Source organism: Branchiostoma floridae, chromosome 7, assembly GCF_000003815.2.
Source record: "Branchiostoma floridae strain S238N-H82 chromosome 7, Bfl_VNyyK, whole genome shotgun sequence".
Taxonomy (NCBI): domain Eukaryota; kingdom Metazoa; phylum Chordata; class Leptocardii; order Amphioxiformes; family Branchiostomatidae; genus Branchiostoma; species Branchiostoma floridae.
In genome coordinates this window covers 9,390,903-9,416,688 of record NC_049985.1, presented here as the reverse complement: position 1 = coordinate 9,416,688, position 25,786 = coordinate 9,390,903, and the positions used below count along the sequence as shown (strand labels likewise).

Sequence of the window (25,786 nt, the reverse complement as noted above, 5' to 3'; positions counted from 1 at the left end):
ATGAGGTTACATGTACAAAGACAAAGGGATGTCAGTGACCTACAAGAGGAATGTTTATTTCAAGGTAAAACTTTTCATTGCTACTACATTATAATGTATAAATCAAAGCACTGTTATACAAGTAGGTGAAAACACTTATGCAGTAAGACAAAAGTAGATGTACAATGTGTGGAAGTAAGATATACATTCCAATACCTAAACATGTTACACAAGGTCTAGCTTAACTGTTAATATTAAACATAATTATTTTAGAAAGTGAATTCAAAACGATCATGTATACTGTACATAGCATGTAAAATAGCTGGATCTGCCTTCACTCTGAAGAAGACAACTGACATGGCACTGGGTGTAAGTCTGATATTCACTAGAACATGTTTTTGAAGTTCAGTACTTGCCCATCTACCCTTTCATCCTAACCAGCATTTTGGGAAATGTTCCTTTCTTTATGTTCAATGGGTCTGTAATAATTTCTTAAACATTTTAATGGTACAGCATCATGTAGTATCACTAAAATCTTTTCCCCTTCTTATTTCCGGCCGGAGGTTTTTGTAACTGGAAGGGTTTGTTGGCTGCAGCTGTCGCACCGGAGGCTGACGTTCCAAACAGCAGACCTACTCCTGATGGGAAGGGTGTAGCAGCACCTGTAGGGAGAAATGCAGATTTCATCAGGGCCATGTCACTGCACTATCCTGGCTCAACACAGCATGCTTAAACTGCTTATGTGCAACTGCAACTCATGTTTCAATCTATCATATTGGCAATATCAGTGACTTTACAAACTGGAAAACTGTTCAAGTTATCACATTCAAAGTGAAAAGAGTTTGTGTTACAACAGTTGGACAATTTGTACAATACACAGAAACATGCGTTAGAGGTACATGTGATGTCCAGGACAGGCAACTTTGCATTTTTAGTACTAGTATGTGCCCTTTCTCTTCTGAAAAGAATCTACACTGCCCCCTTCTTAACATTACCACTCCTTACTCCCATGAGGGCATATTTCTACCCAAAGTAAAATGGGTAACAGCAGAAGCCAGGCAATAGAAGATTTAAGGGAAATGTCATTGAGTCCAAACAGCATATGTAATTATAAGAATTAGTTTTTGATTGCAGCCATCTGTTTCTTGACAGAAAAAGAATAGGCAGAAACACAATCTAAATCATGATGTGAAGATATTTTAGCCTTCTCACTGCTATTGATTGGGTGAGCTTGTATTGATTACAGTACAGGACAGCAGGGTGAGGTTAATACAGAAATGTCTAAACAAGCCATGCTGGTGGGCTGTTAATATAGAACTACTGGTATATTGCAATTTCTACCAGGGATGCTTGAGGCATTTTCTTGGAGTATGCACACAGGTCAGATAGTACAGATTTGCTATGATTCTGTAACCACTTAGTCATTGTAGTTACCTGTTTTCTGGTTTGTTTGTGAACAGGACGACTGGTATTTAAAATGAAGATGATCACATGCATACTTGCCAGAGAATACCCCAAAACCCACAAAAAGACACAGCAGTTATGACAGTGTTAATTACACTGTTCAAAGATCATTTACATGTAGCTATTCCACAGCAATACAATTCCTTGGTTCTGAGGATTGAATAAGGCACAAGGCATGTGCAAGATTAAATATTTGTTAAAAATTGTCATTAATCCTTGACTGTGGAATATTTTTGAAGGTTATTTAGTATCTTCTTGATTTCTACACTCAGTAAAGTGACATGTTTCTTTATTTTTCCACAAATAATTTACATTAAGGCAAGGTAAATCCTGAGTACCAAGGAATGCTATGACTGTGGCATTGCCTACTGAAGAGTGCATGAAGTGTGGTGAGGGGAGGAGGTTGTTCTGACCTACAGACGAGGGTGGTGGGTGGTGAGGAAGACATGTCCCACTAAGACTTAAGCCCACTAAAGGCAGTGGACTGAGAGGGAGCACCAAAACCTGCAGCAGAGCAGAGCAACACACCACGTCAGACCACACCACTGCTGAGACAAGGTACAGCACAGAGCTACCTGCCTAAACCAGGCCAGTTCCAGTCTTCTCATTTACATTTCTACACAGACATCCTACAACTACAAGACCCTGATCATACCAGGCTTTGTGAATATGCATTCGATCAGGCACGGGATTTACCACGTCTCGGTAGGAATGGGATATGAACTGGATCCATCATAGAGATACCGTACAGTTATTCATCATGTAATGTATGCAAGGATGCATTCATACCAGTCACTTGTAACATTGTGTATACAGTGTTGAATTATCAAACATTCTATAACATATATATTCAAGGATTCAAAGGAGTCTTTTGCCAGCACAAGTTTCTGTCTTCTCTTGCATGCCAAAAAGTGACTATTTGAATTGACCTTCATTCACAACATACAAATTTGGCCAAACTGTAAAAGAATCAACTGCATTGCACGTGTAATTATTCCACTATACATAATACATAGTTTTGTTTCTTCTCAAGTTTGTTTGCTTGAAACACTGGTCTACAACTGGCCTGGTTTAGGAGAAAATAGTTTAATAGGAGAAAAGAGAAAAGCATGAATAAAAAGAAGACATTTGGGGAAAAAAGACAAATGGAATGGAGAAAAATTAATGTTAGTTCAATACATAAGCATGCTATTGTTATCAGGAAAATTGCCCTGTGCAAAGTCATGACCACATTATCATAAACCACATACATGTACGATAAAAAATAATCAAGCATAGTTAGCATAGATCTAAGCAAAACGACTTTATACGAACAAAATGTCAGAAACAGAAAAGTCTATTTCCCTTTGATGCTCCATCCCAGGATAAGCAAGAATGAACCATAACAATGTTTATTACAAGTCTGGGATAAAAAAATTACAAACAGAATAAAAACCTAGAAAAATGGCCAAGCTACATGTAGGAAGCTCTGGTAGAGTTTATGAAGCCTGCATCTAACTGAGTTACTTTATGTAGTATATACATAGCTCCTTTTTCTAAATTTGTATAAAAAGTCATGAAGAGCAAGGCTTGATATTTTTGTTATCCTGAAATCAAGGTCACTTGTTTTCTACAAAATCTTCAGCTTTGATCAATGCTGGTTCATATAGCTTCTATCAAAATTAATATGATCTGCAAGGCTGAAGACTTAAACTCATCGAATGATGCAGGCTTCAGAGACAGTTTCCTCACCAGATGCAAATGAACCGACAACATAAACGAACACGGATGTTCCCATAGAGCACTGTCATGTCTACTGTCATGTCTGGCACCTACCCATGGGCTTGGTTGTTTGATTACCAAACCCAAATGTGCTTGTGGCAGTCCCAATCCCTGCACTCAGGCTGCCTGAGCCAAAACCTGTGTGGACAGGTGGTCACAGTAAGTACTCTCTTAATAATCTCCAAGCAGATCCTACGGTAACATAAGACAGTATCAAAAGCTGCCAGAGAAGTGAAGCCGGCCTAGGAGTGTGTTTGGTTACCGGAGTGGCTGATGACTCCCTTTGGCCAGCTGTACTCCTTAGCCAGCTTTGATACTATCCTATACCACTGGTAAATCTGCCTGGAGACTACTCTCTTAAAAACCAAAGACCATTAACACCATGATGACACAATTGTTCCATCAATTTTGCCAACAGACTCAAATTTGCCACTTAGACCTCCACCCGAATGTCATTTTTAGATACTACTGCTTTAACATGGAAGTTTCCCATAGTCAGATAATAGTGTTTGTATAAAGATTATGGGTGAGGAAAAAAAGACGATAGGAGAATAAGAAACAAAGCATTCCTCCTCCCACTAGAAGTAGCACTACCAAACATTCTGTTTATATAACATAGGACTGACCTGTGGCTGGTTTTGTGGTAGTGGTGGCACCAAACGGTGTCCCAAACTGTGGGGCACTTGTCCCAAACGAGGTGGTCCCAGTCCCAGTTCCAAATCCTGTTGTTCCTGTCCCAAAGGCAGTTGCAGTGCCCAGCCCTGTGGTGCCCAGCCCTGTGGTGCCCAGGCCTGTAGTACCTGTACCAAAGGCACCAGTTGTGCCCAGGCCACCTATACCTGTTGTGTTCAGACCCAGGGTAGGTGGGGCACCTGGAGTGGGGAGGGATTAAAACACAATTTAACTTATCACATGATGTGGTCAGTACAACTACAGTTGCTACCTATAACATGAAAAACTTTTTTCTATCCATTACCTTTCTTATCATCCATCAGTGTTTAATCATGGATCTAATTTACAGGAAGTTAACTACTACTATACTACTACTACTACTTAAAAGATGCATTTGAAATCTGAACTTCTTCCCCTTACCTGCCGTTGGCTGCTGTTGGGCATTCAGTGCTGTTGCCATGGCAACAGCTGCTGCATTGGTCATTCCTAGGACAAAGGTTTGACCAAATATGGTGATGGCAAGATAACAGTAGATGAGAGTGTCAAAACGTTTTTTAAGAGACGGATGACGAAATTTGTATAAAGAAGAGAAAAGATAAAGCTCAACCTTTGAAATTACACCAATCAAAATGAAGTAGGTCAGATACAGATGAAATAAATATATTCATTACCAGTAAATGGAGAAGGTCCCACAGTGACTGGAGGTGGTTTGGACCTGGAGGAGGCTGACTGGGACTTCCGTCTGGCCTCAAACACATCTGTGGTGTCTCCCAGGAAAACTTTCCTGTAGACCAGGTACTGCTCCTTCTGAGTCTGGATACAACAATACATCATTGTAAGTGGAATGTCTAACTGCTCAAAATTGTGTGCACTTTACAAAGGCAACGATTTAGTGACAGCACAACATATACCTTGACTGCCTCGTGGATCCCATGTAGGTTGCCTGCCAGTGCCACAAATGTCTCATGTAGTCTTCGCAGCACAGAGGACAGGGCTGAAACATGAAGATCAGAACATCATCACAAATCTGCATTCACACATTAAATGGTAGATCTACTTTGTTGGACTACTACTGAAGTGTTAAGGATAGTCAAACTGCTTCCCTGTATGTGCAACAAAATACAAATTTCAGATCTTTAAAAACTTTTAGTATGGGTCAGTTGTAAAGCATGCACACAGACACACGCCTGGAAAAGTGCATATAATGTGGTTTTGTCTAGCCTACGGACCATGTTATTTCTACCGGGGCTCCATACACTTGTTGCCCTACTAAAATGTTTTGGGCAGCGAGTGTAAAGAGCCCCAGTAGAAATAGGATAATACCCAGGCTAGGTTTTGTCAACTATTGTACAGAAAATGTTGGTCCTTACTTTGTGGTGTGAAGTAGGCTGGGTGGGACAGGGCAGCGATGTGGTTCTCCAGCTGCTCTATCTGCTGCCGACACATCAACATCTGCACTTCAAACTGTTCCACCAGCCGCTGGAAATACCTGGACATGGGGACAACAGGGGGCAGTCTTAGCTCTATAAAGCTCAAGAAATAATGTTACATCAAGTGTAATAACTTAAGATTTCTAAAGGAAACTGGACCTGACTTACTCTGCCGGAGCTGTGTGCTCATGTTGTAATCCTGGGGGAGTGTCCTTAGTGCGCTGGGCAATCTCCACATTCTTCAGCTCCTAAAACATAGAAAACATGTCTCTTAGTAAGTTAGTGACAGATTTTTCTTACTAAGGATCCTTCTACCTAACCAGGATCTATTTTTTTACAAGCCCTTGCTCTTCCTTCACTCAAATATTACATGCTTTTGGCCTGGAAGAACTGAAATAGATAATTGCACTTTGCATTAGACTTTTTACTTGTGATTACACTTACAGTCATAAGCTTTCAATGTGTTTTACACATTTGTTACATCATACAACATTGGAGCATTGGTATTTTCAGCCAGCTTGTTGCTATCCCCAGCTATTAGTACAGCAGAAATTGCTCTACAGTAACTTGGTTTAAATAACAGATACCTGTGCAGAGTCTGCCTTGAGTTTCTCTATGGCCACAGCGTTTCTCTGCAGACCGCTGGACACCACAGACAGCATCTGTCTGAGCGCTGTGATGTCCTCCTGTACCTTATCCAGAGGCTTGGAGCTCACTCTGGAGATCTCATCCTGAACATCCTTCTGTTCTTTCACATGTTTTCTGGAGATAAAACAAGTTTACAATTACGATGTTGAACTTTGCATTATTTTGTCAATACCACTAGTCAGTATGAAATGTTACTTGTCCAGCACTGTATAAATAGTGATACTACATATAACAGGTAAACCAATAAAGGATGCACGACCCTTGAAGAAGCTAGGATGCATACCTAAATGTTTCCACACTCTGACCAATTTCATTGGGTACTTCATTGTCCTTCCCCGCTTTACCATCACTGTAGAAAAGGAGAAGTTAATAGAATAAAACAGTTAGGAAACTACATATAAGGTCTCAAATTTCAAATGTATGTATTGAATTCAATTTTTTACAAATTGATATCTTGATGTGCATATGGATAAAACTTACCCTGGTTTAGTTCCTACAGTACCTGAAAAAACATCAAAAGCATGAGAATTATGTGGATGACAAAAAAGGATCTTTAAATACTTGTTATGGAAACTCCATCAATGTTCAGATAAAAAAAGTCTTTTGTAAAAATGGCCAGACAGATACATTCCTTACTTTTTAAAAATTCTCCTGCGCAATTTTGAAGGCTACACCCACATAAATATTTGTAAAACCCTGGTTAGACTATACATGCCTTATAATCTCTACAAATTCAACCAGTAAATTTTGTTACTGCACAAAAAATAAATGCACATATTTTACAGTCAGTGTACCTTGTTCAGACATACAGATACCTGTTGTCGTTGTGCTAGCCTGAGAAGTGGGGCCAGTCCCACCCAGCCCTATACTGGCTGTAGTTGTTGCAGGAGCTGCCAGGCCAGTCAACCCTCCCAAGGTCAGGCCACCAGCTGAAGTTGTTGTAGTCGTTGCTGTTGGTGTACCGAAAGAAAAGCCACCTCCCAGTCCTGTGGTCGTTGTTGTGGCTGTACCACCAAGGCCACCTGAGGACAAAATTATTTTTTAAAACTTGCACAAAGATGACAGGATCAACATATCTGTGCAGTTGGATAGACAGCAATGTTGAAACTATGGTAGTCCTGTTGAAGATAGCAGAGTATGTCTAAAAGGAACATGACATCTTGATGTCAGGATAATAAAACTCTCTGCAACAAGATTTCTCCAGTGTCACTGTCGAAAGACACCGGATGGCTGTCTGAAACGTCTGACCGTTTCCAAAATCACATCCAGTTGTTTGCATAACTACTTTTGGGGACATCTTACCTAGTTTGAGACCACCAGTAGTGGCTGGAGTCCCAAACAGGCCCCCACCCAGTCCTGTTGTAGTGGTGGTGGCTGCTGTGGAGGCAGCAGTGGTTTTGTTGCCAAAGATGCCACCTGTCAGCGCAGCAGTGCTCGCGGCTGGTGTGCCAAACAAGCCACCTGTTGTAGCTGCTGTGGTGGCTGCAGGTGTACCAAATATGGAAGCAGTAGTGGTAGCAGCCGTGGGCAGCGTTAGGACAAAGTTAGAGGTGGTGGTGGCGGCTGCAGCACCGGGCAGGCCTAGGGTGAATCCTGAAGTGCCTGTTGTAGCTGCTGCAGCAGGCTGTCCAAGTGTGAAGCCTGTGGTGCCTGTCTTGGTGGACGGTGTACCAAAGGACAGTCCTGTTGCTGCAATGGTTGAAATTGGAAGAAATGCCGGTAAGTAAATGCTTACTTTCCTTGTGCTATCGGTCTCTGTATCTCTTCACTATCATTTCTGTGTCTATTCACTGTTATTTCAACCTTGCAACATTATGACATTGTAACAAAGCTATGTTACATGTATCATACCGGTATGGCTAACATACATTGTAATGGTAACAAATAACTAATGATTTAGAGAGGCCACATGCGTTGTTAAAGTGACGAGTGATGACAAGTCATGTTACCTGGAGTTGTGGTGCCCACTCCTAGACCAGTGGCTGGGGCTGCTCCAAATGTCAGCCCTCCTATTGTGCCAGTGCTGGAAGGAAGCAGGTAGAAATTTTTTATATATATAATGAGATTCTTGGTCATATAGTGATCTGTGCGTATCACATAAGGTACGTTTTCGCATAGAGATTCGTGCGGTTTTCATAAGATTCATACGTTTACGCATTGTGATTCGAGCGTATCACATAAGATTCGTACAGATTTCATAAGGTTCGTGCAAACCTCCTTGGTTCGTGCAAAATTATAGGCACGCCTGGACAGGGTCTGACTAAATACCGCAAACCAGCGCAAACCAGCGCAAACGGGTCTATTATGCAGTATTCATGGGACAATGGCCTTGTTTAACGCTCTAAATACACTGTCTGTGCAATGAGAGATTAAAAAACACGGCAAATTATAAGTTTTTACCAGTTTTTTTTTTAGTTATTCCGCTTGTTTCAAGTTCGAAAGGATTTCTGGCCGCCATCTTGGATCATCCGTGTAAGGGGTCTAGATGGGGAAATTATCGGTACCTTATTTACTTAGAAAATACCTTCATGGCTTGGCGCAGGCACTTTTGACAGCTAAAACATGTCAAAAATCCACGGTGGCATGATTCCAATGCCCATCACTCGTATACGCATACGGCTAACACTCGCTTTCACGGAGGGCTGGAGCCGGGCATGCCGCCGCGGATTTTTGACATTTTTTAGCTAGGGTTAGGGTTGACTCGACACTCGCGCTTCGCGCTTGGTCTCGCAACCCATAACCCTAGCTAAAAAATGTCAAAAACCGCGGCTACGTCATCAGAGCTATCGCTCTTCATCTCCCTAATTTTGAAGATAATCTCATTCACTTTTGACTCAAAAGATAGTGCCAAAGTGCAATTTTCCCATCCAGACCCCTAACACGGAAGATCCAAGATGGCGGCCAGAAATCCCTTCGAACTTGAAACAAGCGGAATAACTACTAAAAGAAGGGGTAAATACTTATAATTTGCCGTGTTTTTTATTAAATATCGCACAGACAATGTGCTTATAGTGTATTTAGAGCGTCAAACAAGGCCGTTGTCCCATGAATACTGCATAATAGACCCGTTTGCGCTCGTTTGCGCTCGTTTGCACTCGTTTGCGGTGTTTAGGCATACCGGCCTGGACAGGGGAAATCCCCATCGTATAACTGGTTATAACTGGCTACAGTTAGTTGGGTTGAAAAATAAATTTGCTCATGGACGGCGTCGTAGGAGTTATAGAATCTTTGACAAATTAAAGTGGTTCTTCTTATAACTTGTTCAATACCTTCACATAGCCTTACCTAGTTAGACTTGCCGTTGTCGTAGCCGGTGTTCCAAAGGAGAGCCCACCGACAGCAGACGAGGCGGCTGGAGCAGGCATGGCGAACAGGCTTCCCTGCGGCTGTGCCGGGGTCTGCGCCTGCCCAAACGTGAACCCACCCGTCGGCGGCATCTCACAACTTACTCAAAGTATCAAAACAGGCCACGAGAATCCCGTAGAAAGTCTAAATTCACTGATAAGCACCTTGGCGAAGTAAAACTTGCGACACTTTCATCCAAAAACCGCCATGTTGCTACAGTGCATGATGGGATGCTGCCCCGGATGTGTCATGGCGGTCGAGTGAAAAAAAGAAGATGGAGCACATACGAACTCCCAAGGTTTGTGCCGTTTGCTCGTTAATACAACCTTCTTTATCTTCATTATCCAGTCCATATATTTAAATATATCATAAAGAGTGTACGTGTAGAGTTTTGCGTTATTGCGTGTCAAAACTATGCTGCTAGTACCTGCTAAAGTCGAGGTAGTTACTGTTGTCATCTTCCGGTATGTTTCCTGGCACGACCCAGAAATTAGTCCGAGATTCCTCTTTATTTACGCACAATAGGTAAGGATTCGCGTGTGCCGGACGACGGTCGAAACCTAGCATGAAAAGCAGGTTTTCTTCAAGGGTAATAAATCGTCATCTGTACGAAATGTTGCCCTACTTCCGTTTCAGTATTTGCTGTAGTTTTCGTTGAGTGACTGAGTGAGCCGGGTTTAGATGTGGGGTCCCGTGACATGCCATGACATCATACTGTTGAGATGTACACCAAAACAGCTTAATGTATTTCTCTAAAGCAAAGATGTTGTGTACTTGTTGACACTTTTGTGTCACACATTCTATTTAGTACCATAAATGGGGTGTGGGTGGTTTAAAAGGGTTGCATCATCAATATGGTAATCAGTGACTGCACCTATCACTGTTGTCTCAAGAGGGGGTGGGGTCATAGAAAGGGGGTGTGGCTCTATGTGGATGCATGGACAACTGTCTCATGTGGCAGGTACAGTTAAACCTGTACAAGTGATCAGTTGCCTTCTACAGTCACCACCTGACCAATGTGAACACTTTTTGGCAGATCCTTTGGCAACATTTGTTATTTTTTTGCCATTGACTTGAGCATTAATTAAGAATTCAGTCTGTAGTCATAATAGGTGTAGTGACCATCTGTCCACAGACCAGATTATATTGGTCCCCTGACTGGCCTTCTTGGACATTTTTGACCATGCACATACATACAGATACAGTAGGTGTAGTTATGAAATCACATATAGCAACATGGCTTTTGTCCAATCTTCCATAAAAATTTATAATTCATGGCCCTTATTGATTATGTACAGATTTACAGGTGTGCAGTACTTGGGAGAGAAGGTCAAACACTGGATGTTGATTAATGTCTTGATAGTTGGTTTCAAAGATGTGGTGTAGCAGACTAACTGGTGTGCTAATCCCAAAACACCCTATATAGATCTGGAGAATACTGTAAATGCATTTAAGTTCGCGGGGATTTAATTTCGCGGTAGCGGGAAAATGGACTTTTCGCGGTGGTTTTAATTTCGCGGTAGTACCATGCACTGTAGTCTCTTACTGTTATGGAAAAATGTTCGCGGTGGTTTTAAATTCGCGGTGAAGCGGCCGCCGCGAAAACCGCGAATATTAATCCACCGCGAACATTTCTGCATTTACAGTACTTATACACCTGGATGAATGTTCCCAGAGGAATATGAATCATGTACAATATAGCTACTGGTGGGAAATGGTCAAGACTTTGATGTGCAATGACTGGCTGACCTTGAAAAGCAACTATAAAAATTGGAAAGTAATTTCTATACAAAAAGTCAAATTTATTTCAGTTTGATAAAGATGGATATTATTTGTCTTTACATGTACTGATTTAACTATACTCAAATTCTTCCAAGAGAAATCATAGCTCTAACTTTACAGTATTTTTATAATATATCTTGTTTGCTCAATTTAACTTTCTGTTGTTTTCACTTTGATTGATTCCCATTTACCTTGTTTTGTTGTCATCTTATTTATTTTTATCCTTATACTTATCTTTATACCATTTGTAATTTTGTTGCTCTTCTTTTCTTCAGTGGATTTGTAAAGCATTGATTTGTTAGAATTTTGCTTCTATTTTTTGCTTCTTTTATTTCTAATATAGTACTGTCTTTTGGCAATGTATTGTAGTCTATGGCACCTTGCTTTGGTATATACCTGTTTGTCACCAAAACTGTTTGTAATGTGTAGTTAAACCTGCTTTTGTCAGACAGCCAAAAATTGTAACATCAAACTACTGACCGCTTCCTCACCTTTCTGTTTCAGAGGTCGAATAATAAGGGTGCTCAAAAGCCCCATGCACCGCCTGATTATTTCATGCCAGTCCAGGTAAATTTGAGGAGCAGGAGTCAGTGCACTAGGTGCATGGGAGTTGTGGAAAAAGGGAATGAAAAGGCTTAATGATGCAGTTATCATTGTTAAACCTTCCAAAAGGGTGGATGATGGCACTCGGGGGCTTTGGGCCCAATCCTTGCTACATCACATGCTTTTGCTTCAATCAAAGATGCTGCTTGCTAACAATGACCACAGCAATTTTATATCTTGCATTTTATTAAAAAAAGGTTGCAGATTAATCAATTAACATCAAACATGTTTGGCAGCTATTATTAGCTCCTTGTAAGTCACATTGACAAATGCATCATTCATGAATGGAACTTAATGCTAGGTACTTTTGCTGTCCTCCGTCTCTACAACTGTCCAATAGTGTTCAATCATTTTAATTTTTGCGGTCTATCAGTTGCTTTGGCTGCTTTCAATATATCTGCTTCAGAACAAAATGAAATTAAAAGATGGTTCCCAGTAGCTTTCTTACCATATCTTTACATACTAGTACTGTCCTACTCTTAAACTAAAGAACGTCTTAGCAAGTTAGCATATACCCTTGTACTTACACTGATGTTTTCCTTTATACATATGCTTTTGAAGGTTAGTTTTACCACATCCACAGTGTCCTGTGTTGCTGATCAGAGCCCGCTTAGTTTTTAACCTTTCTGAAAACAATGAAGACCATTTCCATGTACCCTATAGGTAGAGAATGTCCGGCTACAGGACCGGTTCAACACCAGGAAACCGGCCATCGGGACTCTCTACCTCACGGCCACCCATCTCATCTTCGTGGACCCCAACAGTAAGAGGGAGACATGGGTAAGTCTGGTGTGAAGAGAGGGGGGTGTTTGAGGAGAGAGCATCCTTGTCACCAGCATATTTTTAGTTGTAATGATTAAAAATGCAACATGCAAACACACACAGCTACTTTACAAAATTAATTACTTATTAACTACATGATCAGCAACTGTTATCATGCATAATGCACTGCCATATTAGATGTCCATGAAATTAGATATTTCCAGACAGTACTTTTCAGTGCAGGCATAATGAGAAAGATTACTACCATCTGCTAATGTCTGATTTTTGTAATGCAGCCTCTGATGGATAATTTCTTATGTTTTGTTTTGTTCATAAAACGAAGCTGTATTTTTGATAAACTAAAAAAACATGACTCCTTTTATCTGGTGTGAAACAATGTTGACGTGATTCTATCTGTCCTTGACAGAAGATTGTTCATATGCATAATTCATCATAACATCCCAGTCACGCAACAACATCCATCCCTGTTCTTTTTCCGTCCTTGAGTGTTTACACTACATATAACACCTATAGTATGCAGCCACCTGTCAATTATATAAACAGTAATGCTGTTATTTGTATACCCGTTTGTTTTCTTTTTGATATTAGATTATCATAATATCAATGATATTATATATTCTTATATGATCATAGATATTATTACTGAGAAAGCAAACTTGAAGATATTGTAGATCCCCTCTGCTGCCCCTATAACACCTATAATGCATGATGACTTTCCAGGTCCTACACATGCACATAGAATCTGTGGAGAAACTACCGTTAAGCACTGTGGGGTCACCACTCCTTATCCGCTGCAAGACTTTCCAGACTGTCACCTTTGTCATCGCTAAGGAGAGGGAATGTCATGACATCTTCGAATCCTTAATTATGTTATCAAGACCAGGTCAGTCTCTCAGCCATATTTCTTACATTCTAATTAGATAACATGGGTCTGGGCAATGAAAATGATGTAAACTTCAATGTATAATCACATGATTGCTATCAGTCAATCAAAGGTTCAGATGATTCATAAACTATGTTTGTTATGTAGAAGTATTTGTGGTATGAAACTAGTTTCACTCTTGCACTTAAATGAGCTTTTTTTGTGAACATCTCTTGTAACAGTTTCCGCGAATAGTTTCATTAGGTTGGTACGTCACTGAATAAAGCGACTCGTTTAACACAATCATTGCTTTATTTCTGTATGTCCCTGTACTTTCCATTCTACATACACATGGCACATGGAAAAATATCTTTTCTCCCCCCCTAGCCACCATTACAGAGCTGTATGCATTCCAGTACAACCCCCAGGCCACCTTACTGGACCATGAGGAAGGCTGGAACTACTTTAGTCTGGAGGCGGAGTTCTCCCGACAGGGGCTGCCCAACAACAGATGGGTCCATTCTCCTATCAACAAGGACTATCAGGTAGGGTGGGCACATATATACTCTCTGTTCTAGTCTGTTAGCTGGTCTGCTGAACTACATGTACGTCAGTCTGGAGGCGGAGTTCTCCTGACAGGGGCTGCCCAACAACAGATGGGTCCATTCTCCTATCAACAAGGACTATCAGGTGGGGTGGGCACATATGTACTCTCTGTTTTGGTCTGTTGGCTGATCTGCTGATGTTAGGCTACATGAAATGCCTACATGATGTCAAAAAACAACACTGCATGTAAATCTGGTAGACTGACTATACATTACAGTATGCCACTATACTATAGTTGAATTTTTACTACGGTACTAGTAGTAGTAGTAGTCATAGGTTGTAATTTCATAATTCAGGATGGGACAAGACACTGTCTTTGGAACTTTCAGTGTATCACAGCAAGTATACAGTAGGCAGGAGTGCAGCTCAACAATCTTATTTTCTACAGAAAATGGCAGCCCATGTAGCTATACAGCCTATGAGACATAGTATTGAACATTGCTGACATTGTTGATGTTTGTGTTCCCAGATCTGTGACACGTACCCTCGGACCCTGTTTGTACCCACCGGTGCCACCACGCCCATACTGCTGGGGAGTTCCAAGTTCAGGAGCAGGGGCAGGCTGCCTGTCCTGTCATACTATCACAAAGACAACCACGTAAGTCAACAAGTGACAACATAGTACCAATAGTTACAGTACTGAGACAATGGTGATGTACAGGCACATGGCCCCTGTCTGTCAACATTGATCATTTGTAAAACCCTAATTCACACCAGCCCTATAACATTAACTATAAGAACACTTAAAACAGTCCTATTGGAGATGGACTGCCTCTGTCACATCTGTAAGTTGACTCAGTTCTGTTTCAAAGTTCTTTTCTGCGGATCTGTGTTTCTTCTGTGCTGTGCAACTTCTGGTCAGATTCAACTACTGGTATTTAGAATATGGGTAGGCCACATTCAGAAAACATAAATTCTATGGATAACATCTTTTGTGAACCCAAAGTCTGATGCTTAAGTATTGAAACCATTTTAGCTCAAGGTACCAAATGCATTATACATGCAGTTGCTATTTGAATAGTGTTGATTAGTGCACTGACAGCGCTGTTGCCATGGTGTCTCCCAGGCAACCATCTGCAGGTGCAGCCAGCCCCTGTCTGGGTTCAGTGCCAGGTGTCTGGAGGATGAACAGATGCTGCAGGCCATCATGAGGGCGAACCCTAACTGTAACTTCATGTACGTGGTGGACACAAGACCCAAGGTGAGCTTTCACAAATCACAGTGTTTTCACTCTCACTACCTCCACATTCACTACTAAGAAAAAGGTTATTACCTTAGTTAAAAATTTTGGTTGTTTACATGCTAAGAAACTATATACTGCTAAGAAACAGGCTATTTCCTTAGCTATTGTCTTAGCCAGTGAAAGGGTATGTCACCCCATAAGGGGCAGTATAACCCCGTTGTGTGTAAGCACATCGACCAATGATGATGATGATGATGATGATGATGATGATGCCTTAGTTACAAATTTGGGCTGTTTACATAGAAAATGTCATGATCAGTCACAGTCACATAAAAGCTGTTCATGCCAGCTGGACTGATGTAGAATGTGCACAAATACTGAGACATGTAGACACGAGACATTTAGCAACGTTTTCCTACTATGACTAAGTCTGTCTTCCATTAAAAAATAGAAGCATGCAAGTGTATTATGTTGTTTTTTTCTTTCAAAGTAACAATATGATTATTGAGTACTGAGTGTTTGATCCCACCTGTTACAGATCAATGCAATGGTGAACAAGGCGGCAGGGAAGGGCTATGAGAGCACCGACTTCTACTCCAACATCCGCTTCCAGTTCCTGGGGATTGAGAACATCCATGTCATGAGAAACAGTCTAGACAAGCTCATAGAGGGTGAGGCTCAACTTCCAACTCAAACCTTTCAACCCTGAATACTGGAATAGATGATAGATGTTGTTATTTGTAATAAATGGTGTCAAGCCCTAACCCCATCATGGCCCAGACTGTTATTTCTGGAAACATCCATTTGCTAAATGGTCACATTGATCTTAATGTCAAAGAATTTTCAAGCAGGCTATCGAGGAACTAAGGCAGCCTTTTCTGCAACAAGACAGCTGAACTTTGTATAGCAAATGCACATTTATCCCAAGGAATCCTTCAGTTTGCAATCATACCACAAATGTTGCCACACCATTGCAACACAATAAAACATAAACTACAACAAGGGGTGCACTTTTTGTTCTCCATGTAGACACTGTATGATATTGTTGTACTAGTAGGTATCTGATCTACAAGACATAATTTCTCTACAGCTTTGAATCTAGAGTTATATATATAGTCCAGTTTTTATGCCAAATGTTGCCCCTGCAGTATGTGACCTGAAGAACCCGTCTGTGGGAGACTTTCTGAGTGGACTGGAGAACAGCAGCTGGCTCAAGCACATCAAAGCCATCATGGACACCTCACTCTTCATAGCAAAGGTCAGGAGTCTATCATGCAGCCTCCAACTGTTGTTAATCTTCTGCTGGATAACTATTACTGAAACCAACATAGAATAGGTCTCTGAATAAGGGCATGGGAGATTTAAGATTAAACAGTTGCCACCTTAGCCTTACTTGTGCCCTGTGTGTGCCTTACGTGTTCCCTATGTGAGTCTTTCTAGTGCCCTGAGGTGCCTTACTTGTGCCCTGTGTGTGCCTTACTTATGCCCTATGTGCCTTACATGTGTCCTGTGTGCCTTACTTATGCCCACTGCATGCCTTACTTGTACCCTTTGTGCCTTACTTATGCCTGTGCCTTGCATGTGCCATGTGTGTCTTACTTATGCCCTATGTGCCCTACTTGTGTCCTATGTGTCTTACTTATGCCCTGTGTATGTGCCTTATTTATACCATGTGTGCCTTATCTGTGTCTTATTTATGCCTTACATGTGTGTGCCCTGTGTGTGTCTCACCTGTGCCCTGTTCCCCCCAGGCTGTGCTTGATGAGCATGCCAGTGTGCTGGTCCACTGTTCTGACGGCTGGGACAGAACAGCGCAGACCTGCTCTTTGGCTGGCGTGTTCCTAGACCCTTATTACAGGACTCTGCAGGGCTTTCAGGTTAGTGACAACTACATTGCATACATACAGGTGAGTGACAACTACATTGCTTACATACCACTGCAAGGTGGTGGGAGACAGATGGTTCTGTACAAAAGGGAAGTAATGAAGGGAAAAGGGAGATTTGTTAAGGAGAAATTATCACGATATGTTCACTTGAAGAACAAAGATGTAACAACATCTTTACGACTTTCCTCAATCCTTTGTGGTCCATCCTAAAATGGTTTACATCTTAATGTAACCACACCATGTTGCTAACTCACTGATGTGTGTCCCACTTGTTCACAGGCACTGATTGAAAAGGAGTGGCTTGACTTTGGGCACAAGTTCACAGATAGGTATGAGTCTTCATCAGTATCTTTCACAATAGGAACAGAGACATTCTTTGACAATACATGTATTAGACATTCTGATTTTTTTTCTTCAACTTATGGCAAAGATTTGCTCATTATGCAATATGTACAATTTTTGTAAAATTTGATGCTTATCCTTGTAATGATGTCAGTGTGGCCTAATGCATTGATGTTACCTCACAGTAGTTTAAAACTAAGACATTTTGCATCCCCAGACTTGGACTGACAGCAGTAGAAGAGAAAGAGGTGTCGCCAGTGTTCACCCAGTTCGTGGAGTGTGTGTGGCAGCTGACTCAGCAGTTCCCGTGTGCGTTCCAGTTCAACGAGAGCTTCCTGCTCACGCTGCATGACCACGCCTACTCCTGTCAGTTTGGCACCTTCCTGGGGAACTGTCAAAGGGAACGCGAGGAGCTCAGGTCACTACAGCGTTACGGAAATCTGGAAATGAGTTGGCTGTGCTTAGCCTGAGTATAAGCCTTGTTAGTTTACCGGGGCTCCCATACGCTACCATACACCAACTAGTTGGTGAAGGGGAGTATGGGAGCCCCAGTAAACTAACAAGGCTGATACTCAGGCTAATAATTACTCACACTAACTTCATTAAAAGAGGGCATCCTATGTTATACTATTGTCAATTGGATCTTACAATATGCCGTTGTTTTTTGCATCATATTCTCCAATTTCAGGAGTTTGTTTTACACAGACTATGATTGTTGTTGATGAGGACATAATGGGGTTATTGATGTAAAAATGGACAGGACTGCTTAATGTAGCTTGTGACTGGAGGAGGTAACCGGACGAGATTTGACCATATGTGTAGTAATACATACAATCATGTACTAACTGTAGCTGATTCCCTGTTGTCTGCCTCTCCCCCTGCAGCCTGAGCTCAAAAACCTACTCCCTGTGGGGCTACATGAGGAAGAACATGAGCGACTACGTCAACCCGCTGTACAGCAGGGAGCATCCTGTCACTCAGGGCGTCCTCCTGCCCAACACTGCGCCTCAGAACTTCAAGTAGGTCTACAGTCTTACTGATGTATCCCTTCAAGACTTTGCTGGGCTTGAATCATATTCAGTAACTGTATTCATTTCATGCAGATGTAAGTTTTTGCTGTATTTCTTTCCATGCATAATTTAATAAATGTCTTGTTATCAGTGACAACATGTTTCCTCATCAGCCAAAATTCCCTCATACTAAAAAATCATGTGCAAGTATAGAGTAAAAATATAAAAACCTAAAACAAGAGAGCAATGTTTTTACCATATTGCCAAGGAAGTAAGGAAGTAAGAGAAGGTTATGTTTTTGGTATACATTTGAAACTGCCCTAAAGACTTATCAGGGGACCAGTAAAATCTGGTCAATGTGGACAGGTGGTCATTGTAGACAGGATTCTTAATGCTTGTGTCAATGGAAAATTATCTAAGGGACCATCGAAAGGGTCCTTTTACAGAGGTGGTTACTTGTACATGTTTGACTGTACACATAGAGATTTTGGTTCACAGCCTGTATTGATTAACAATTTCAACTGAAGGTATGGAAAGTAGTACATCTTCTGATGTGTGCAGGTTCTGGCGTGGCATGTACAACAGGTATGAGAGCGGAGTCCACCCCAGGGAGTCTGTAACCGACACGGTCAGCGCGATGAAGGACCATTCAGCCTCCCTGGAGGACCATGTCAGGCTACTGGAAAAGGTTACTAATGTCTTTTAATTATGCTACAAGTAGATGTTGTGGATAACATTTCAAATCTACTGCAAGAAAGAACAAGATTCCTAAATCTTCAATAGACCATAAACAGACAAGACAAAAACTAATGTCACAAACAACAAGTCTTTTTTCCCAGTATCCTAGAAGTGTAGAAAGTGACACTAGTGTCACAGTGGTATCCTAGTATCACAACAACTACACTACCAAACTTTCTACCAAACTAGTTTCACTTTTACACTAAAAGCTACATATCACATGATATTGTTATATGGTCCATTATGTGGACCATTGCCAGAGGAGAATATTTTTAAGTCAGATAAAAATTATGTGGAGATGTCATCCATACAATTTACTTGCTGCAGACTTATGATAATAAACAACATTTAATACTATATTTCATCTGATAACAATCTGCAACCCACAGTCAAATTCATCCTATCTTTTGTGTTATAGAGAATAGCTGGTGTTAAGAAGCTGCTAGGCAAAGACACGGTGCTGTCACCTGACCTGCAAGCAAAGGGTGACAGCAATCCGGAAACCGTGGTCAACAACCCTGTCCCGACCAAAGACAGCCCTAGTGAAGACAATGGAGCTAACGCTGTGTCTGATGCAAGTAGCGAGTCAGGGATTGAAGATGTTCAATCTCCCGTCAATGGGGACAGTGCAAGTGCAGAGGAGAATGAAGAAAAGAATGACAAAGAGGACAATTTGGACAGTACCAATGACCTTGTCGAGGAGGCGGAAGCAAGTGAAGGTCAAGACGTTCCTGAGACAAAAGCCGAGGTGGATAATTCCCCGTCAGCGGGAGCGGGGGATTCCATGGACGTGTCGCTGAACCGGTTGTCCCTGGAGATGGACTCCGTGGCGCTGGAGTGGAAAGCCTTTAGGAATATTCGCCAGTGTTCGTGTGAAACTCCCCTGGACGCTTTTAACAAGAAAGTATGAAATCTTGTTTTGTGTTTGTATTTTGCTTTAGGACACTAGACGTTAGCAATTTTCGCACCAAATTTGTGTATGTTACAAAGTATGGTGCGAAAATCAAAGTATGGCAACATAGGAATGGTTTAAATCCAAGTTTTGTGATAAGATCGTGAAGACTGGTATCATTGCAGATACAGTAGTTATCATAGCATTTGTCAGGTGGAGTAAAAAAGTACTTTAAAGTTCAGATTGTAACGTTTGTCTTCTCCTTTTCCAGTACCACTGCTGGCGATGCGGTGACATCTTCTGTACCCGATGTATTGACAAACAGACACCTATTCCCGGGCACTACTCTCAACGACCAGTCCCTGTCTGCAGAACGTGTTACAAGCACCTTAAACTGGAGAGCAAGCTGTCATAACTCTCATCAACATCCACGGCGGAAAACTTCCCTGCAAGTCGTTAAAATGTGATGTGTTAGTCTAAAGTTTTACAACACAGATGGTCTACTTTAAGAGACACAGCACAGGATTTGAAATGGCTCTAGAATGGAACACTCTGCTAGTTATTTTCCTATGCAATTTAAAAGACTAGTTTCTTGAGTTGGAAACTCGCATATATTCTTCAGTCTGCTCTGCAGCACCAAACAAATCACTTGACATAACTTTAGGTGCACTATGGGAACAGAGATTGACCCTTTATAGCTTAGATAGTTGTTTTTTTTCTGTATCAGATAAAATTTCCCTCTTCAGAGCCATTTCAAATTTTATAGATGTGTCTCTTGGGTTTGCAAGTGTAGTCAGATGTGTAGAGCTTACATGTATCAGCAGAGATTGTAGCAGCACTAAAAAGTGCAGATGATTGTGATTTTTTGTAAAATATTTCACATAAAACATTGACTTCTCCTATGTCTAATATTGTTGCCAGGGTAAACAGATATATTTCATTAAACATGGCCTGGGAAGAAAAAATGCAGCAAGAACTGCATGTTATAATTGCAACTTTATGGTTTTAGCTGCCTTTATTATTTAGAAATTATTTTCAGTTTAATGTATCACATAACACTAAGAGAGTAAAAAAGATACGTTATTATACATTTGGTAATTGACCTGTAGCTTGTAATTAATTCTTGTTAGCTAAGTAAGATATGTGCTATATATTTAAATGAATTTCATCCTATGTAATACATGAACTGAACAGAATATGCACATGATGATTCTTGAGTTTCATATTATGTACAAGAGTTTGATTTCAATTTTGATTTAAGAGAATATTGAGAAGAAAAGTTTAAGTTATTGATCCTTTACTTAGAAAACAAGGAGGTGTGTGTCCTGGTGGGGTGGAGGGTTCTGAATGGTTCTAAGCTGCTAGAATCCATGTAAATAAAGGAACTTCTGAAGGAGGCTGTCAGGGTCAATCAGGGCGTGAAGTTTCTTCATCTTGTCTTCCGTAAATTTGACACGTTCAGCTTTGTATTGTGTTGTGTACGACATCGCAAAGTAAACACATGAAAGCCATTTGTAAGGTGTCCACTCCAAGGCCTGACTTTATCCATCAGACATATCCAGCTTAAAGAGAAGATTTGTAAGGAAATATAACCATGTACACCGTTACTGATATCTCAGTGTTGCAGTAAACACACGTCATTGATTCAAGAGATTCCTACTTGTGCAAAGGCTAGATTTGTCGTCACATTGACTTGTGTGCTGAAGCTAGGCCTGCATGTTGACAGGATTAGTGCAATCCATGCAATGCAAAACAATGAAATAGGTTAACACATTGTTCTCTATTTATTTTCCAGGATTACAATGATAGCCCCGTGCTGAATATGTGTGTATGATGTGTTGTATTTGTAATAAGGGCATTGTAAAGCATTCTGCATTACACGTACATGTACTACACACGTTGTTGGCTGTGACAAAGCAGGTGTAAAAAGTAAATAAACAAGATGTGATATCGTATCCTCTTCAGGGTTTTGCCTCATTGGAATTTAGGTAAGGTGGAAGGCAACTACTTTGCTTGTATTGCTTATGGGGCCACATCCCAGATTCAATTGGAGGTTGCACACTGTCATGTATGGCGACTGGCTTCCAGGAAATTATTCAGAAGCAAAGTAATTGTGTATGGGATGAAAGGATATCACTCAGCTACATGGCCAACTGAGTTTTCATTCTATGACCTCTCTAATTTGCTTAAATAAAAAGGAAAAAAAATATGTAAAAAATAATGCACGAAATTGTGCATTTTTTTGCAAAAGATAAAAACCCATAATGATTTTTTGGGCAAAAGTAATGTCAGAAAGAGAAAAGCCCTACAAATTGAGACAATTATGGAGAAAACTACAGTGCTGTATTTTTCTAATCACTGTGGGCAGTATGGCAACTTTGCTCTCATAACACCACAGAAGTAAAACTGGGTCAAAAGAGCGCATTACATCACCATTAACACACAGGTAAATATACCCGTCCTTGGTGCTGAACACAACCACACATGGGAAAACATGCCTGTCCTTGGTGCTGAACGCAACCACACATGGGAAACATGTCTGTTCTTGGTGCTGAACATCATCCACACACAGGTAAGCATGCCTGCCCCTGCTAAATGCCATCCACACACAGGTAAACATACGTTAAATTTTCAATATATGTCCGTCCTTGGCGCTTAACACTATCCATAAAAGGTGAACATGTTGGTTCTTAGTGCTCACTATTTGCACACACGTGTTCCTTCGTTACTGAATACCATCCAGACGCTGGTAACCATGTCTGCCCTTAGTGCTTAATATGCAGTACAGACACAGGTATGTTCTTGGTGATGATCACCACCATCGTCTTTTCTATAGAAGGTCGCGTCACTCGTTTATTGACGATAACCGCGCAAATAACTAAATTGCTAGTATCAGCTGTGGTTGCAGGACTTCTGTCCGTCGTAGGGTGTCTCTTTTGAACCGGGCCTGCATTTGGCAAATGTTTCGATGATGAATAAAACCTACTGGTTGGTTAAAACATGAATCATATGGATAATTGAGGTGTGTTTATTTTTTATTTGTGGCTATTTTGAGGTGTGTGTATTTTTTATTTGAGGCTTTGGTTGAAATTGTCGGTTCAACAAGAGACCGCGTACAAGCGCCACCTATCGGAATTGATTCAAAAGGCACGTACTTTGTTTCATCAACTGTGCAATTGCTTAGCGGTTCAGGGTTCGTTTTGCTTTTGAAGGGAAATTGTGAAACGCATGAAACGGTATTCCCTCAGTCGAGTAGACTGTTTCCGATTCAATTTTTAAGTACTTGCCTTCGCCAAGGGCGTTGTGTTTTCGGTGCCGTTTACGTGTTTGTGGACAGCATAATTCGAGAAGTTGTGTTCGAGAAGAGATCTTTCAATATTTGTAAGTATTGGTACAACAGAACAATTAAGGATACCATTGAGTGAGCACCCAGAATAGGCATGATATAATATGCAAATTGATACAACGTCATAGCTTGGAGTGATTAAGGTACTAGTACACTGCAAGGTGGAACAGGATCTGAACAACCTGTCTCATCATTATCATAGAGTGTATAATCATCATCACAGTAGCTGATCGTATTGTCAGCAAAAAGTATCCTGGATTCTATGTGTTATTCTATTATTCAGCATTTTCCCATAGTTGGAAGCTGGTGTACGTCAGAGCGTGCCCTGAAGTAGGTGGTGTTTCTAGCAGTGGTTGGTAAAGGGTGGGTATCCGCTGGTCAGGTATACGTGGATTCTGGACGGGGTCTGAAAATGGTCATCCAGACAGGTCGGCACTGGATCAAGAGGATATTTGACCTAAAGAAGAAAGGAACAGTTTATTTTCCTTGACACGTAATGATAGCTTTTACATAGAGTAAACAGTATCTGACAAGCATTTGAAACCACTTGGGTCAAATCCGAACTAAAATACTAATGCTAGTTTGTACAATAGTCACTGAAGCAAAGTACACTCTATGACACGTGCTTTCTCGACATAAACTGTCAAATGACTGGCAAATTGGAAAACAAGTTTCTCTTGAATTCAGGATTTTCAGTGGATCCGCTCTTCGGGTAAACATAGAGCCTGTATATGTACTCACCCTATCGATGCCTGGGTGCTCGTAACGTGGACTGTTCAGGTAGGTCCCTATGTTCCAGCCGAAAGTGTCCAGCTTCCCGCCATTGTACATGACGAAGACTGGGTAGAACTCATGGCAGTCCATGTCGACACGCAGGTTCCACCAGTAGTGTTTACCTATTGGCAGATACAACAACAAGTTAGCACGTTGGGACTTTGCTAGCCTGTGTTTACACAGTCTCTTGCTGTCTGGGGTTAATGACCCCCTCTCCGAGATTGTAGGGCCGGCTGCTAGCGGCGCGATTTTAGTAGGCTATGACTTTGCATGTTGACACTGAATTGGAAGATGACATAAACACTAGTACTACTGGAAAGTGTGTGACGTTTTAACTGTTTACTACCGCTAGTAAGGCTAATCATTTTGCTTAGACCACAAAGTGATTGCAAAAGGGAAGTGCGATTGTTGTCTCTAATCGACGTGTCCCTGTGAACGTCAAACTCACCCATGCCCCAGACACACTTGCCCTCGGTCCATTCGGAGCCCTCCAGGTCTGCCTGTTGGAGGGGGATGGCCATGATGTCCGAGGTGGGGTCAGGGCCGGTCTGGATGTACAGGTCAGTCCCCGTGCCTTCCTCCTGGTACTCAGCCTCTGTGCGACCGTCACTGCAAATGTCGTCTATGTGACATCAAGTGCAATAGATTGACTGGTTTAATTTTCTCATCAAATGTGCTTTAAACAATACCATCAAACTTAATTTCACAGTGAATATAACGGTTCAATGTAAAAGATAATTATTGATAGAGAATGTCTTGTAACACACAAGTCATGTGGCTTGTTTTCGCATGTATGCTGCCTTTCAAGCTAACTTGTATTGACTGAGGAGTGAGCTTCTCTACTAGACTCACAAAGTAGTCCAACCGCAACAATACACACCTGGGGGGATGAAATAAGCGGTGAGCAGCCACATGTCCTTGTCCGTGTCCTCTATCCATGGCGGAGTGATCTGTTCGGGCGGGATGCTGCCGTTGGAGGGTAACTCACTCTTTAGCACCTGCGCAATAAAATGTCTATGTTTAGATTACCTCTACCAGTTGTTTCCAGAAGCCTCAGGTAAATACGACATTTTGTCATTTTGACTTTATGAAATGCCGTTTTTACGAGACGACACAAAGGTCATGGATAGTAGGAATGAACAAAAAAAGCCATCAACCTAATTAGCTGAGAAATAAATTTTGCTTGCATGGAAGTTTGCACCGCGATTATTATGTTTAGTTTGGAATAATAATAGGGTGTATCTACAGGTACAGTGCGCCAAAGACGGATAAGTTAGAAATCGCTAGCACCGAGACTCACCCCCATCTGTAACCCGGCGATGTAGCCGTTCTTGTCGAACAGCAAGGTGACCGCGGGGTCGTTGTCCTTGACGTACCGGAAACCCCGCCACGTACCAGCTGTAAAGAAATCATCACAAATTGACATTCCTTTTCGTTTTTACATGTCAATGTTATTTGAACTTCACCTTTCAGACCACTGGCCTCTGTCGCTAGCTATAAGTAAATCACACTTGCAGAAATGCCAATATTTATCTCTAACCATCATATATTTATAAACCACATTTCGTCTGTGATAGGGCTTTAAGCTTGTCTCTAACCTGTACACTCGTTCAGTCCGAACGGCGTCCATCCTTCATGTCCGGCCATCTTCTTGGTGCGAGGCAACGGTCAAAGTTGTTT

The 25,786-nt window shown here is 41.3% G+C and overlaps 3 protein-coding genes across 4 annotated transcripts; 1 reads left to right on the top strand and 2 right to left on the bottom strand.

Moving 5' to 3' along the window:
* Window positions 1–35: 35 nt before the first annotated feature.
* LOC118418812 (nucleoporin p58/p45-like) lies at window positions 36–9,491 on the bottom strand. The gene is made up of 15 exons (XM_035824863.1): window positions 9,240–9,491; window positions 7,904–7,977; window positions 7,257–7,643; window positions 6,770–6,976; window positions 6,435–6,456; window positions 6,238–6,303; window positions 5,894–6,068; window positions 5,475–5,554; window positions 5,247–5,365; window positions 4,788–4,870; window positions 4,548–4,689; window positions 4,297–4,362; window positions 3,831–4,076; window positions 3,259–3,342; window positions 36–641 (listed from the first exon to the last, which is right to left on the bottom strand). The coding sequence occupies exons 1-15, from the start codon at window positions 9,389–9,391 to the stop codon at window positions 508–510; spliced, it is 2,037 nt and encodes a 678-aa protein (XP_035680756.1). The 5' UTR covers window positions 9,392–9,491; the 3' UTR covers window positions 36–507.
* Window positions 9,432–21,941, top strand: LOC118418810 (myotubularin-related protein 6-like). 2 transcript variants are annotated; one of them, XM_035824856.1, is made up of 16 exons: window positions 9,478–9,597; window positions 11,586–11,648; window positions 12,348–12,464; window positions 13,188–13,350; window positions 13,717–13,874; window positions 14,405–14,533; window positions 15,002–15,136; window positions 15,657–15,789; window positions 16,267–16,376; window positions 16,870–16,995; window positions 17,284–17,333; window positions 17,564–17,764; window positions 18,231–18,365; window positions 18,918–19,044; window positions 19,513–19,998; window positions 20,258–21,941. In XM_035824856.1, exons 1-16 carry the CDS (start codon window positions 9,574–9,576, stop codon window positions 20,399–20,401), a joined length of 2,301 nt encoding a protein of 766 aa, XP_035680749.1. In that variant the 5' UTR covers window positions 9,478–9,573; the 3' UTR covers window positions 20,402–21,941. The 2 variants fall into 2 exon arrangements, with proteins under 2 accessions (XP_035680750.1, XP_035680749.1); XM_035824857.1 differs by lacking the exon at window positions 11,586–11,648 and having other exon boundaries at window positions 9,432–9,597.
* A 1,401-nt stretch (window positions 21,942–23,342) lies between these two features.
* LOC118420366 lies at window positions 23,343–25,786 on the bottom strand. The gene is made up of 6 exons (XM_035827162.1): window positions 25,705–25,786; window positions 25,407–25,504; window positions 24,987–25,104; window positions 24,555–24,728; window positions 24,074–24,228; window positions 23,343–23,789 (listed from the first exon to the last, which is right to left on the bottom strand). The coding sequence occupies exons 1-6, from the start codon at window positions 25,751–25,753 to the stop codon at window positions 23,676–23,678; spliced, it is 708 nt and encodes a 235-aa protein (XP_035683055.1). The 5' UTR covers window positions 25,754–25,786; the 3' UTR covers window positions 23,343–23,675.

Bases quoted from the DNA above. Each gene is read 5' to 3' on its own strand.
- LOC118418812 (XM_035824863.1), bottom strand. From the start codon at position 9,391: ATGCCGCCGACGGGTGGGTTCACGTTTGGGCAGGCGCAGACCCCGGCA. The intron at 6,457-6,769 runs GTATCTGTATGT...ATGTTTTTTCAG, and splicing joins GGCTAGCACAACGACAACAG to GTACTGTAGGAACTAAACCA. The intron at 4,363-4,547 runs GTAATGAATATA...CCTTTGTCCTAG, and splicing joins GGGACCTTCTCCATTTACTG to GAATGACCAATGCAGCAGCT.
- LOC118418810 (XM_035824856.1), top strand. From the start codon at position 9,574: ATGGAGCACATACGAACTCCCAAG. The intron at 16,377-16,869 runs GTCAGGAGTCTA...TGTTCCCCCCAG, and splicing joins CCTCACTCTTCATAGCAAAG to GCTGTGCTTGATGAGCATGC. The intron at 17,765-18,230 runs GTCACTACAGCG...CTCCCCCTGCAG, and splicing joins AGGGAACGCGAGGAGCTCAG to CCTGAGCTCAAAAACCTACT.
- LOC118420366 (XM_035827162.1), bottom strand. From the start codon at position 25,753: ATGGCCGGACATGAAGGATGGACGCCGTTCGGACTGAACGAGTGTACA. The intron at 24,729-24,986 runs GTGTGTATTGTT...GATGTCACATAG, and splicing joins CGCTTATTTCATCCCCCCAG to ACGACATTTGCAGTGACGGT. The intron at 24,229-24,554 runs GTGAGTTTGACG...ATCTGCCAATAG, and splicing joins CAAGTGTGTCTGGGGCATGG to GTAAACACTACTGGTGGAAC.